Here is a 15,761-nt window from a genome sequence, read left to right on the forward strand (position 1 = left end):
GGGGATGTTCCATGGTCTGTCTCTTGGAGGGATATTGGGTACAAATGTCTCTTTTTACAAACTGACCCAGCCTTTGAGTGTATGTGTGCGTGTGTGCATAGAAATTTCTTTGGAAATTCAGTCCCTTTGTTAGTAGTAGAGATTAGAGGAGGAGGAAAGGTTGGTCTGCACCCAAAGATACTGCGGTCAGTTCTGGGGAAGACTCTGTATAGAATATGAATGACAAGGAAAATGTTTATGAGAGATATGGAGCTGCTTCATGCCTTCTTGAGTCATCAAACAGAACAGCTGGTATTTCTCGTGTGATGAGATTTTTGTTGAATGGACTGACAGGGTTTCTCTGCAGGGTAAAAATGCTTCTTTTTATTCAATATCTGTTATGAAACCTAGGCAAACCTACTGTAGTATGTTTTGTTTGAGATTTTGTCAGCCTTACTTATTAACCCCTGAAATCTAGGGAAAATTTCGTTTATGGTGAAGCAGGAAGGTGTAAAGTTTAGACTGAACAACAGTGAGGAACTCTGACAAATAGTCATATCTGGGGAGAAAAAAATTGGTTCAAGAAACAGTTCTTCCTTCTTCCTCAGAATAAATGTAAATGAAATACAGGGATATGCAGAGATCCAAATTCGATGGATGACCAATTTTCTGCCATACGAACTCAGCAGATGATGTATTTTAGACTCTGTAACTTACACCACCTTTTACAATATTTTAAAAATATTTTATATACTGTAAAGGAATGAGGAAACAGTTGTTAGTATCTTCCGCTATAAAATTATTTTTGTATTTGGACCAGTCAGGCATGAAGAGTAGTGTAAGTGAGAGAGAGAGGTCTAATCTTAGCTTCTGACTGTAAGAATTAGGAAGTTATTTCTTACATGTTTATTTCCTTCATTTGTAAGGATAACAATGGAGGTGTCACCCCATTCAGTCCTCACTAAGAGGGACACTGTTAAATGGTCTGACAGAATCTCTCCTTACCTTTGCTTTCTCTCGTAAGTCTTTTCACATAGACCTGTGCTTCTTACCCAGCTTCCAGGAGGCTCTCCAAGGAATGCAATGGGAACTGCCCAGGCAGAATTGATCAGCTCAACATATCTTCCTAAACCTCTGTTAAAACTAGGTATCCCAAAGCTGACAACAGTGCAGACTGTAGTGGAAGCTACTGTTGATGCTGTCAAAAAATAGCTTTATCCAGTCTAGAGATGCATATTGAAATGTGGAGCTTTTATGGATAAAAGGAGAATTCTTTTCATGAGACCACTGTGTTAGAGAAAAAGCACAATTTGTCTCTTTAGAATGAGGGATTGGAAGTCTATGTAAAACATGAGTCATCATGGTAGAGAGTATCAGGAAGCAAAGATGGGGAAAAGTTAAGTATTGTCAGCCTTTTAAGAATCTCATGTTTCCTATTTTATTTTATATTAAGCAAATACAATCATTTCTGTATCAAAGATGGGAACTCCAGCCAATATAAAGTTTTATGTAAGGAACCCAAATAATGAATTTACAAGATTGCTGAGAATACTTGGGGCAGAAGGACAAGCCATCCCCTTTTTTCTATTGCCAGGAACCACATATGATGAACAATACCTTTCTGTAGGCAATCAGTCATGAGATACAGCACAAAATAAGCTGCTCAGGAAAGACAGATTGCCTGTTTATTTACAGTTACTGATGCTGCGCACTGTTATTATCTGGAGAAGAAGCTTAGGGTTCTCCTGAAGAAGCAGACATTCAAGACTTTACACAGCTTGCCCATCAGACATAAGGTGTTTCCAACTCCTGTGAAAAAAAGGGGCATTTTGTGCAGATTTGATAGGCTGAAAATGAAGACAAGGAGGTTTCTTATATCCTTTCTCTGTGTATGTGCATTTGATTTTAACCTTGTCCTCCAATTTGGCAAATGAAGAGGAAACAACAGCAACCCACAACAGAAGAACCTAGTGTACTAAGCATTAACGCTTCCTCCCCACCCACATAGTACAAATTCCATATCTCACACTCATAGCTAAAATCTCCAGGCAATATAATCTTTTTCTTTTAACCCTTTCCCCAGCTGGTACATGGAAAGTGTGTTACTACAGAGTGCAAAAATAAATTGGAGGTACTATGAGAAAATACCTGGTCCAAGTTGCTGTGCTTTCTGGCATGATCCGTGTAGAACTGGATCTTTTTTGAAAATGGTCATCTAAACTTTCCTTGAAAATTCAGCTAATGAGTAGTCTACAATTTCTGCATAAAGCCTATTTCAGTGCTCTGCTATATTTACAGTTGGAAAATGGAACTTAATATCGAAACTAAATCTCCCCTGATGCGCATCCATTCAGTGATATCTTATCATTGCTGTATATCTTATCATTAATATCATATGATTGACATATCATTGATGTCTTTATAGGCAGTCTTTTACATACCAACATAATTTTTCTTCTCCCTAAATCTTCTCTTTCCTCTGTTATATAAATCCAGCCTATTCAAAGTTTCTTTGAGTATTTTCCAAATGAAGGGGTGAGATCTCTAAGTTGTGTGCCAAGATACTACATCAGGGTAGATGGGATTTGATGAATACTTATTACTTCTGCTGAGCTCATTTTTGACCCATTACTCTGAAATAACCCTAATATTCACGAGTTTTTTAATAACAGAAATTGGAAGCATGGATTAACACTTGTATTACTCAGAGCAAATTACGTACTTGCTACAAGTAAAATCTGCTAGCATTTGTTGTCTGTTTCCACACTCACAGCTCTTTGTGTGGGACACTAAATAGGACAGTGTAGAGCTAATAAACAAGAATACTGCCCAGTGAATCACTCTTTTATGCATGCCTATTTTGCTGTCTTTTCTTCACATCTCAAATGTTAATTTTTCAAACATTTCCTCAAAATATCATTTAGCACAGAGAAAAGTCTTGAGATGTAATTTTCCACCTTCAGGTTTCCTAGAATTATTCAGAATAGGGAGCTTCTGATTAAATACCATTGTTATTGCATTCTGGTTTGCATTCCCAGTCCAGTTCTTGAAAAGGGATATTTTTTTGTCCAGCAAAATTTTTTGCACTAAAGTGGGATAGATGTTGAAAACTTACCACTATAATCAACAAATAAGTACAGTAGTTGCTGCCATTGACCATTCTACAGTATATGCTGTTCTTAGAGATTTTAAGCTGCCATGACCATCATTTTACCTTATGTTACTCTGTTGTACCATTTCTTACACTTCAGAAATTTTAGGTACCAGTTTCTTTTTCTTTACCTCTTCAATTACAGCCTTAGGATTTATTTTAGATAAACATAATTGCCTATTTGTGGTAAGTTTTTCTCATAACCATAGACAATTTTATTTATATAGGATGTTTTGCTACTTAATTTTTCAGGGCTCTTTCTCAGGATGATCAAGATGATGCCCATTTAAAAATAGAGGATATCGTTCAGATGGTAAGTTCATCTTGAAATTTAAACATAAATACTCCTATAGAAATGTTGGGGTTTTAAGTCAATAAAATGTAGCACAATTGCAGCTTTTCAACTCTGGACAGAAATACTGTTCTTTCGTATCAGGAATGTACATTTCAGTTTAGAGAAAGTAAGAATTTGGAGGCCATATCAAAGATGAACAGGTCAAAACTTCAGAATTTGGATTAAAATCACATGATGAGGAAGAAAAATTAAAAAGGAAAGCTATTAGTATATATGAAATGTTAAGTGTCTGCCATCTTAGCTGCCATCAGAACCATAGCTGGCCTTGACTGACAAGGCCTATCCTCCAAACTGCAGTCACCACCATCTCATAAGTGCATTGCATTAATCCAAAGAAGAGTGTGGGCAGTGAGCTAGGTGCAGGCTGATTATGTGGAAAGTCGTGCAGAATGCACAGACTTTAATTAAGCTACATACATACTCATCCCTTGGTACGTGCCTGTTTTCATGTGAGTTTCCAGTCTGATGTTTACCCTTATGTTGTTAGCAAGTTTTCTTAATTCTTATTTCTTTGTAGCAGAGAAGTTAATTACATCTGCCTGTTGGAAGTTCATATGAAGTTCTTAATACCCTGTGCTTTGAAATGTCTTTTGATGCAAAAAGAGATCATTAAGTGTTCTCCTTATTTTTGCAGTCAGATTGTCCAAAACCAGAGTGCTTTGAGACTTTGTCAGCCATGGAGCTTGCAGAGCAAATAACTCTTTTAGATCACATAGTTTTCCGAAGCATACCCTATGAGTAAGTGTTCTCCTACGAGTGACTGAAGTGAGTACGGTGGATGAGTTACACACTGGCAGAGTTAGGCACTACACTAATTCGTGCTACTGACAGGATAATGTCCTTTGGCTTTCTCTAGTATTGCCTCAGACTCCCCTGTAGTTTGATCATGTTTTGCAAGATGGAGTTCTTTGCTAAGAAAAAAAATCTGTGGTCTGAAGCTCCGAGCTAGTGAAGGGTGAATACAGTATGGAAGTGCTGAGTCTCTAGGGAGAGAGCATCAAATCAGCTCCATTCATACAGCAGTTTAGCATGGATATAACCGTGTAAACTGACAAGACCAATTTCAAATAGAGTCACAACCCTGAAAATTAGGATGGGGGGATTGGGGAAGGGGATTAAAAGAAAAATAAATCTTCTTTATCATATTTATTGCTTCAGACATTAAAAATGGTATAGTGAAATGCTGGAATTAGTGTAAAGTTGTGTTAATAGCTTCTAACAAAATGAAGTATACTTGAAATCCACTTAGGCTATAGTTACAGACAGAGACTGTACGGTGTTTATTAAGGGCATTTTTGTTTGGTTTCTTTCTCTTCCTTCAAAATCTAGAGAGTTTCTTGGGCAGGGCTGGATGAAAGTGGATAAAAATGAAAGAACACCCTATATTATGAAAACTAGTCAACATTTTAATGATGTGAGTACTCTTAAATGCCATTTGCCTTCTAGGAGCTCTATTGTCTATGACCTCTGGAACAAAAAATACCTCTTTTTTTGACAATGTGATGTAGCTTCTTATCTAGTAGTGACTGAACGTTACAATCTTTCTGTGATTAACCTTTTAAATCAAAGCACCCAAAGATTCTCATCTTCAAGTATTGGTACTCAGCATTTCAATGGCAATTTAACAGAGTGGAACATTTTAAAGCGTAGTACAAAGCTTTGTTTCTTACAAAATAAACTAAATTTTCTACAGAGAGTGAAAATTTAACACCAATTATTTCTGATTAATCCAATTTTACTTAATTGTATCCCCAACTATATCCTTGCACTTTACCATTTTCCTTGAATTTTACTGAGAGGCTTCCCAATCAGTTTTATTACAGTTTCTTGGCGATACTCCCTGTTGTATATCTTACCCTTCCTACATATCATCATTCCCCCCACTTCCCTACAGCACTGTTCTCAATATACTTTTTTGGTTTTTATTAAGAGCCATATGTTCTGTTGTGCATTAATCTTTTCTGCCTTGTTAGTTAAATAATTATGTGTTGAAAGGCATTGTATTTAAATGTCCTAAAATTCTTCCTCTTTCTTTGGTCAGATGAGTAACCTTGTTGCCTCCCAAATCATGAATTACGCTGATGTCAGCTCTCGGGCTAACTCAATTGAAAAGTGGGTAGCAGTAGCTGATATTTGTCGATGTATGCACAATTATAACGGTGTGTTAGAAATCACGTCAGCCTTGAACAGAAGTGCAATCTACAGACTTAAGAAAACTTGGGGTAAAGTATCCAAACAGGTAAGAAAGATATGATTACGGAAAGATATGATTAAGGTAGGATTTCTAGACTTCATTGGTCAGTTTGTTGTTGAGAGAACAACGTGTTGAGATAAGATTCCTCCCATAAATATATCTACTTTTACAATACTCTGGCTATTTGTTGGAAGCACCAAGTGATACTGGTATTTCATGTCAAGGTGTTTTGCATTTCATTTGTCCTATTTTATATGTAAATAAATTAATATATGTGGAAACAAGCTGATTTCAACAGAATTAGCAGGTGCTGAAGACTACGACTTGAGCCTGAAATACTGAAATATTTGAGAAAACTAAATTTAGATATTTTCAGATACACATCTAGCTGGTTACTAGCTCAGTGCCTAAAACAGGAGGCGTATTTCCCTGCCTGTGCAGAAAGTTAGTAGAAAGGTCAGCACGTCTTCTTTTTCATTTAGGGGCCCAAGTTTAGATGCAGGCAATACCTCCCTTAACCTTTACCTTGCTGCTAAAACTGTTATCAGATTAGCTAAGGCTGTGAGAATGACTGCCAATAACAAACACAAGACACACACACACACAAAAAAAAAAAGACTAGCTGGGATGGAGATTATCCAGTCTTTTTATCTTTTCTGTTTTACATGGTTTGGAGAAGTTGGTTAAATAATTTACATCACATCTTTCTGCTGTTGAAAAAAAAAGTGGGTATTTTAGTATGGTGGAATAACAGAGCAAGGAGGTCAGTAGGGCAAATTCAGTGGTGAATTTACAATTATTTGTAAATGAGGTGATATTTGGATACAGAGTTTTCTCCGGCTAATTGAAAGATTTCAGGTTGCCCATTTTAGATCTGGCTAATTGACACAGGAAAGGTGGGCTTTTATTATTGCATTTCCCCTCCATACGTTTCTTCAGCTTTTGCAAAGTCCTAAAGCAACCCAAGCAATGAAATCCACTTAAAATATGTTCTGACTTTATTGCCTTTTTCAGTCAGATTTTTCTCAGCTGCTCTATAGCTGGTGCTATATTCTAATATTCTTGTATACACAGTAAACTGAATTAATGACCATTAATTTAATGAACCTGTGCTTTTTCCTGAATTTGCAGACTAATAATATTAGCATAGATACAGATTCTGTGTATCACTTAAAGGAAAATCTTTAAATCTGTCTAATCTTCATTTTCAGAAATACACTAGGAACTACAGTAAAGCTAAATTCCTAATACCTGAGTTACTATTTTTGAAAATGGGATGAAGATGCTAAGTGAATTAGATCTTTTTAAAAATCTAGTAACAGTCATTAATGTGCAACAGCAATGACATTTGTAATGCATTTTCCTTCTAGACAAAAGCTCTCATGGACAAGCTTCAGAAGACTGTATCATCTGAAGGACGATTTAAAAACCTTAGAGAAACACTCAAAAAGTATGCTTCCATACAGTATACAATTGTGTTTTGTTATAAGCAGTGGATACTACATGTTAAAGATGAAATGGCTTTCATTAAGCTTTAATAATTAATACAATATTGGGTAATATTTTTACCTAATAACCTTTTCAATTCTAGTTTTATTCTATTTGGTATTATTGTTTTGCTGAATATCTTGTGATTTAGTACCCCGATAGATAAATATAGTATCTCCAGAGAATTACTGAAACAAATTAAACTATTATTCTATGTGAATGTTCCCTGTTGGGGGTTTACTTACACTGATAAACTTATTTAATAAGTGTAAAGCCAGGTTTATAAACAAAAGTTCTTATTCGGAAACAAGATTCCAGAGAGTCCTTGTTCCAGATAAGAAGTTTAGGACTTAGTCAGCCTGAGTCAGATCAAAGATCCGTTCACCCCCTTACCTTATTTCTGACAGTGGCCTGTACCTGACGAGAGGAACGTAGGAACAGGACAAATGCGCAGTGGTATTTCCTCTCCTGTAGCCTCTCAGCACTTTGTAGTCTGCCACCCTGGAAAACAGCCTGCTTTTTTTTTTTTTGTATAGTAGCCCTTGAATACTTTTTTCTTCAGTTGTTTTGCCAGATATAGTTTGACCCTCTGTGATTTTGGTATGCAAAATATCCTGTAGCAAGGGTTCTGCAATTGATGTATGGACTCGGGCTGCATGTGTACAAAACCTGTATTTTTGCAAGTTCTGTAATTAGGAGCAGGCTTTCCAGGACTGAGTGGTACAACTAATTTGAATGATCTTGAGAGAATCAAAGAATTGAACTACTAGAATAATTACTGTAATGTTTCAATTTATATATAGTTCAAGTTAGTAAATTTCTACTTGAAAATATTGTTGGGAAGCTAATAACTTTTTAAAAAATGTTTTTACGCACAATATATGAACAGGTACTTGTACACACCTTTCAGTTAATACATTGCTTGCCTGTGTACATCACCCTCATAATACAAAAACTACCCAAAATAAAGTGCACTGCTCAGCATTGTCAGCAGTCTACCTAAGTTGACAGTGTGGCCATCACCCTTCATTCTTCTTATGCCAGAGCTTCAGAAAACCAAGTTTGCTACTAGTTCCACTGAGGCAAGAATCAGTGAGTGTGGAGCAGTGATTATTGGTTGGGGAAGCAACAATAATTCCTCCTGTCCCTCCAGTAAAAGAAAATCCCTGTTCTCTAGGGTTTCTATTCCCACTTTTCCAGATGTTTGCTACCTCTCTCTCTTTGTCTTTCTTCTCTGTTGAGAAGACCTGAATAGATTTTGACCGAATGGCACATACATATGTGTGCATGTATATACATGTGTATATATCTCCACACGCACCTGCTCACACACACACACACACACATACATGTACCCTTGCTGCACTAGGGTGCTTATACAACTGCAGAACTGCTCAGAAGCACTTCCACGTGCATTTTTAGTCTGTGTGTAGGATCTATTTCTGAGATTGTCTGACAGACAGGATTGAAATATGCTTGAAGGTGTTCTCTGATTCCAGCGTTTACTTGTCCTTCCTCTCACTCCATCATGTTCCCATTCTACCTTGTACTAAAGGTCATCTTCAATTAGTATTAGATATCAGACAGAATACATTCATTTGGTCACAGACAGAGCAAACACAACTCAAGTGTCATCAGAGAAGCAGTTTGTCTTAGAAACGAATGTAACCCATTGGTTAAAAGTATGTTAAGTAATAAAGATTTTGTGTGAGTTATAAAAAAATTAGTTTGCAAATTTAGCTACAAGCAAATGTGCTGATTTCATGTTTCACAGTTGTAACCCACCTGCTGTTCCCTACCTTGGAATGTACCTGACGGACCTGGCATTTATTGAAGAAGGAACACCAAACTTCACTGATGAAGGCCTTGTCAATTTTTCCAAAATGAGAATGGTAATTGTCATTTCCTTATATTCTTTCCCAACAGGTGTGTAGTTATGTGAGTTAATTATTTAATTATAACTCCTTTGAATTTAACTTTTAAGACATACAAGTATACTGGCATCTTGCAAGATATATCACTATTTGAAAGCAATTACTTGACCCAGTCTTCTATCACCACCTTCTGGTAAATTGGGAATTTTTGCAGGGTGAATTTGCCTCCAATTTGTTCTATGAGAAATGACAGAAAAAGCAGCTGCACAAAGCTCGTGAAGGCACCACAGAAGTCTTTTTGAAATAACCAAAATTTAGAGGCAAGGTAGTAATTCACCAGAAAGCAGTAATCAGAGTCTTCTTTTTGAGTGTGTGAAGGTCTAAATAAACATTTGAAAGTTGATTTCTCTCCAGTGTTGTTTTGTAACAACTCCTGAGAGGGAAGCATGGAAATTTCTCTTCTAATCTCAGCTTAATGCCCTTCTTATGGCTACACATTGCAGCAGTCACTCAAGGCAAAGAGAAGAGAGTTTGCCAGTATGAGGAGAGGAGAGGCAAGGTGGTTCACTTGAGGCTGACTTTATGATGATCTCCACCCTGCCATTCCCTCCTCCCAGGATAAATTGCACAATTTGGTGCATAATTCTTGCCTTATGTGGCTTAGCTGAAGTCAAAATGCAGTTGTACTTACTCATACACATGTGTTCTTTTGAAAGATCTCTCATATTATCAGGGAAATACGCCAGTTCCAGCAGACCTCCTACCGCATAGAGCATCAGCAGAAGGTAAGGCTCTTCTTAGGCACTGTTACCTACTAATGAAATCAAAGCTGTGGTAGTAATTAGTAGTAAGATACAGCTGTTGTTGAAAGCTAAAATCAATGTGTTCTGCTCCCACACACACACAGAGGAGAGCACAGACAGAAATATGGACAGGTACTCTGGGGCTGTAATCCCCTCACCCTGGCAGAAACTGTTTGACACTATATATGGAAGCAAGTTTTTTCCTCCTTCTCTGGAAGCTCTCTTGGGATTGCAGCCTTCATGGGTCTGGGGTACAAAGCAATGGGTTCAAGGGGAAGTGTGTTCTCCCTGCCCAGTTGGAAGTGTAAGTGCCCAGTGAATCCCAGAATTCTGGGATTAGGGGATGGGAGATGGCCCAAGCACCTGCTGATGCTGTGTGCATCCTGCAGTTCTTTTCCCCTTGTCCTTCATGGGAGCAATGAGAACTTTCCCAAAGCCAGTCTGTGCCTTCAGAGGAGATTTCATCTCAGAGTCCAGAAGAGCAATGTGGGTTTAGGTAACCTGGCTAAGGATTTGCCCATTCCTAAGAGGCCTTACTTGAATAATAGACCACTGCTGGTGCAGCCTTACACTAATCAAACAAGCTATTGTGTTTTGTAAGAAAAAATCATGAGGGGATCTCAGAATTTGAAATGGGCTGAAGTGGAAATGGAAATTGAAATTTTTGTGGAAGTAACATACAGTCTGTTCATCTGTGTTTTCTCCACTTCAGGTCACTCACTATTTACTTGACAAGACACTCATCATAGACGAAGACACATTGTATGAGCTTTCCCTAAAGATTGAACCCAGACTCCCTGCCTGAAGAGCCAGCATTGCCTCAGAGTCTAAAGAAAGCTTTAGTACAATGAACAAAATCATGCATGCTAAGTCCTAAAGACAGCAAGGGAAATACTGAGAAGAATGCAAGCTCTGTTTTCCAATAAGAGATACAGAGTCTCACAGCATCTTCCTCTCAGGCAATGAAAATGAGCATTGAAGGTGGGAGACAAAGATACTTCCTACCTGGATTAAGTACTTGCTGCTTTGCAAAGATAATGTTTTGCAGTAGGGACTATGCATTTAATGGCAAATAGGAGACTTTCCTGTGAACGAGTACTCATTGTAGCCATCTTATGTGACAAATTAAGGGGACGTATTTAAATGGTGGCAGTATACTCAGGTATATTAAGATAAATGAGCAAAATGAGATGGCTGTGATGTGGTCTGGGTTGATGGCTAACTGTGCGTTCACTGAGTCAGTAATGGTAGTGGTGTCCTCACATCATGTTAATTGAAAAAACAGGATCTTAACAGTCATCTGCTATCATGGAGTGACATCAAGGTAGCATCTGGTATCTTCAGATTTGCAGTTGTTCAGAATATTTCCTGTACATTTAATGCTACCCTTTACAAAATGTTATCTTCTTTACAAAATGTTATCTTCTTTAAATGTCTTGTCAGCCTTTTCTAATCTGATTGATTTTACCTATAAATGAATTGTAAATATTTATTCATTCATACACAAAGAGAGTATTTACAGCATGGAAAGCAAATGAACTAGCGTAATAGCTGTAAATAGTTGTCAGCCTTGCAAGCTTCAGCTGGGAAATACAAGCTTAGGAGCTCTACCCGAGACTTGGGAAATCCAGACATACAGAGAATGGGATGGTTAGTCATGTTGCACACAGCCCTGGAAGAGGCACTTTATTTTTCTGCACCTCCTGCAGCTTCTCTGACAAGTTGGGCTACAGAGTACTTTCTGGACACACTGTGGAAAGGAATACATGTCTGGTCTGGCAATGGGTAATGATCAGCAATGAACACTAGGAGTTGGAGTGACAGTTTTGTTTCGCGTGGAATCAGTGGTTTGAAAAATGTCTATTTTTTTGTTCAGCCATTTGGCACTGACTTAGCTCTAAAATTGTTCACATCAATGGCAAACTTTGAATGCCAGCAAACACAAACTATATATTTTTATCTGAGCGAGTAATTATCATTTGCATATGGGCATATGTTTAAGAAAAAGTGTTATTTGTAAATGTTTTCAAAGCCTGTGCTTTTGTGACATTCCAGGTAGGTAGATGTCATTTCTGCAGCTAGATGGTACTTCCTAAATTTTCCTGATCAAAAGTGGCCTGTTGTAGCTGCATGGAAGGTGAGCTCAAGTGCATGCTGTAAAGTGCATCATAGTATAAAACGCAGGTATTAGCACTGTTGAAAAAAATTGGCTGGAAAAGTGTCCTTTTCCAATGATAATCAGCCAGTTGAAGAAATAGGGCTATATCACTGTATACCTCCCTTAAATCCTCTCAGGGAGATAGATGTTTAAAATAGATTGTGACCTAGGCCTATTTGATCTGACATTTCTTAGCACAGTCGTGATGCTTCTTAATGCTGGCCATGAAAAACAGATCTGCCTGGCTTGTGGATTTCGTCTTTATTTGCACTTTAATTATATTGCTGGCCCAGCCCACAGCTGCACAATAAATTCCATTCGTTCTGTCCGAGTGTAACTGCTAGCATTTATAAATGTACCTTAGTAACTGTAAATTTCATTAAGGTTCTTCACCACAAGGACCATCTCTTTGTAAATAACTGCATGAGGAAACGTCACAAATACTGGAAAATTCCTCAATTAGAAAAGCAGACAGCAGCAGAAAAGGAAATTCCACAAACATTTTAAATAGTTCTGGCTAATGATTGCTGTAGAAATGAACATGGAAAATGTTGCTTATAGAAGCTTTTCATTGTCAAAAATATGCTTGTTCTTTTCACTAATGACTGACAGGAAGCTGATTGCATCACAATGCATGATACAAGAAAAAATAATAGCATGGTTTATTTGGACCACAAAACCAACTTACTCTGTGTTTTCTGTACAGAAGCTGTTACTATGTGGTAGTTTCATAAAACGCTTTGAAGTAATGAAGAAACAGGGAAAAAAATGGTCCAAAAAGTGATTACTTGGTTTTATTGATTCTCTGTTAACGACAGTGTGTAAAAACTGTCAGTGTCACAATTGGCATCTCTTTTGTGTGCTATTAATTGATGCTTCATCTGCCTGTACCCCATTTTACCAAACTTCCTTGATGTTCTTAGGGTTACAGGGTACAATTTTTCATCTTACTCTTTTAACAGTTTATTGTTTTGTACTTTATGTGTGTATATTGGTTGTTCAGAGTTTCAAAACTTTCAGTGTATTTTAACGCTTGCAATATGCAGGGGTGGTGCTGTGCTTGTGCTACAGTATTACAAATGTACAGAGAGGAAGATAAAGGATTAGACATGTTTTTTTTCAAAGGTGCTGAGCACCCATATCTTAAAATCTGTAGACAGTGTGGTAGTTCAGCGCCTCTGGAGAAGCATATACTATTTATATGCCAAAAGTTACCTCTTGGGTCAGTGGCACCATTTAGATTAGAATCGCTGGAGTAGCTGGATACTTTATTTGTGTTCAGAGCAACAAAAAACAAAGAAAGGTTGTGGTCACAGTAATGTTTGATTTGCTGATGACTAATCTCTTTGGATGGGGATACAATGCGTTCGTTCATTAAAATACAGGAGGTGACAGCTCAGAGAAGTGAGCGCCATCATCCACAACCCTAGCCAGTGTGGCAACCCTAACCAAAGCTGGAAACAGCTGTTCTGCAGAAATCCTACACAGCGAGTGTAGAGTGGAGTGTCTGCCCCGCAGTCGGGTTGTGTACTTCATGTGTAAGTGGCCTGAGTGCCTCTGCTACAGTACTGCTGCAGTGTTGGAGCTATGGCAATCGTTAGTAAGGCAGCAGCAACCTGCTTTATGTGAGGCTTTGCCTAGTACATCTATAGTGTACTGTAGAGCAGTGATCTCCCTGTACAGCACACAGGGATTGTGGAGCTCCTTGCTACCAGCTTCTCTGTGCCACTCCACCACAGCCATAAAATACATAGAGATAGAAATCCCAGTCATAAAACACCCACTGTTTGCATCTGGTGTTTTAGGGAGGATATCTCCAAGTATGGACTCTGTCATTTGGATCTTGCTGTCTTTTAGGATCTTCTCCATTACAGCTTTTATGCCGTGGAAGCAGAGCAAACTTGCTTTTCTGCAATTGGAGCTGAAAAAGCCCGGCTGATGCAGGATTTGTAAGAAAGAGAAGGGCTGAAGCGCCTGTCTATTTGCCTTTCTTCGCTCCTCAGCCCTGCTGCACCGGTCAGATGCAACAGTAGTTCTCGCGTTGGAGGGGCTGCCCCCTCTCCGGACAAAAACGCCTCAGGGTGTACGGGCTGGCTAGCTGCAATGGGGATAGCATATTTCACCCACTGGTTCAGCAGTGGGGACATTTGCCAGCAAAGTCCGAGGGGAGTTTTGCAGTATTTTTTACTGCATAAGTAGCAGCCCGGATTCAGCCCGTAGTTATCGGAACCTGGGCAGCAGCACAGACACGTCCCCTTCCATGTGACAGAGAGCAATTGTCACACGCTGATACGGGGTTAGAGTTGCCTTCACCCCAGCCTTCACTCCCCGCCCCGTCCCTCTCCTCCCCCCCACCGAATTCACCAGTATTGTTAGTGGACTGAGCCTGTGATTAGTCATCATGTGGAAGAAAACATAGATCTGTTGAATTTACAGTGGCAGTTAAGTGTATATTCTGTCCCTTTCTTTTGGCTAGTCCTGTAACACACAAACGCGTAGCTTAATACTGAGAGATGATACTGGGAGTGATCACCCTTATTTAAAAGAAAGAGGTCTTCATCCTCTTTCTGCTTTCCTAGTTCTTAATACTGATTATTATTCTGTAGGATAAAAAGGAACTGACCTATTTAAAATATTTATTAACTTTAACCACATTGATTTTTACTTCAGGACATGTTCATTATCCAAAATTTTCCTTCATAATCATTATTTATTTTAAGGGTTTTATGGAAACATTGTTTTATTTGTATCAATATTCAGTCTTTCCTCCTTTCACTCTTCAGCAACATTAAAATTAGATATAAGATTTTAAATTTTCACAAATCGAGACATTTTTACCCACTCATAATTGTTATTCATTAAGGGCAAAATCCTTCAGACCTCATTCTGATAATACCTTAGGCTTCACTGAGAGCTTTTCATAAGTAAGTATTTGGGGATCTGGCTCTCAGCTATTTGCCTGTTACAGTTTTTGCTTCCAAAGGTCAAATGTCTCTGTGTAGGATGCTTTGTGTCCAATATGCTGCTCAACTATGGTTGTTTAATTGTACCTTTACTTTTTAAATAGTCTCTGAAGTTTTGTTCTTTAGGAGAATTAGATGTATGTTTATTTGACAGATGTACCTATATCTAACATGTTACTTAGTGCACACTCCAGGTGTTTTTGCATGTATTGTAACTTATCTTTTGACCTGAGGTTATTGCTTTGTATTGTTAGTAAGGCATATCAGGCAGGGTGTTGTGCCTATATGCTAATTAAACATTCTTTTTTTTCCTGAGTTTCAAGAGTCCTTACTGGTATCTGATTATATTTTACTCCACAGTGGTGAATAATTAAATCTACTTCTTCTGAATTACTGAGTCTTTTAGAGAAACGTGGGAGGGGAAGGGACATGCCATTAATAACATGGGTAAAAATCAGAGAAAGTTCTGGGTCTGTACGGGGAAAGAATGGTTTGAATTATTCGCTCATGCTGCATTGCAGCTGCTGTGGGCATCACTGGGAATAATGCTGGTTTTAACTTGGAACAGAGAATGAAGCCTACTTCATACACAGCTAGAAATGCTGATCCACTATGAAGTGTACAGCACAAATAACTAAGACACGTAACAGATTAAACTGAAGCAGCCACACAACTCATTCATCTTCAGCTGAAGAAAGCCTCTCCCTTTCCACATCTCTGTTCCCTTCATAGGAAGTTACAAGTAGGTGTTTAAATGTCATTTCAGAAGGTGTTTAAGGACTTCACAATTCAGTAG

At 38.1% G+C, this 15,761-nt stretch overlaps 1 protein-coding gene across 1 annotated transcript in view; it reads left to right on the forward strand.

Annotated features, from left to right (window-relative positions):
* The window catches only part of RASGRF2 (Ras protein specific guanine nucleotide releasing factor 2), a 91,104-nt gene extending 75,824 nt beyond the window's left edge, over positions 1-15,280 (forward strand). Inside the window, exons 20-27 of the mRNA XM_026866501.1 lie at positions 3,383-3,443; positions 4,120-4,223; positions 4,815-4,899; positions 5,527-5,724; positions 7,050-7,129; positions 8,942-9,059; positions 9,758-9,826; positions 10,557-15,280. Coding sequence (XP_026722302.1) covers positions 3,383-3,443; positions 4,120-4,223; positions 4,815-4,899; positions 5,527-5,724; positions 7,050-7,129; positions 8,942-9,059; positions 9,758-9,826; positions 10,557-10,649 — 808 coding nt within the window. The 3' untranslated portion in view covers positions 10,650-15,280. The remainder of the gene's footprint in view (positions 1-3,382; positions 3,444-4,119; positions 4,224-4,814; positions 4,900-5,526; positions 5,725-7,049; positions 7,130-8,941; positions 9,060-9,757; positions 9,827-10,556) is intronic.
* Positions 15,281-15,761: the final 481 nt, after the last annotated feature.

This window comes from Athene cunicularia (assembly GCF_003259725.1).
Source record: "Athene cunicularia isolate RWA chromosome Z unlocalized genomic scaffold, athCun1 chrZ_part3, whole genome shotgun sequence".
Classification (NCBI taxonomy): domain Eukaryota; kingdom Metazoa; phylum Chordata; class Aves; order Strigiformes; family Strigidae; genus Athene; species Athene cunicularia.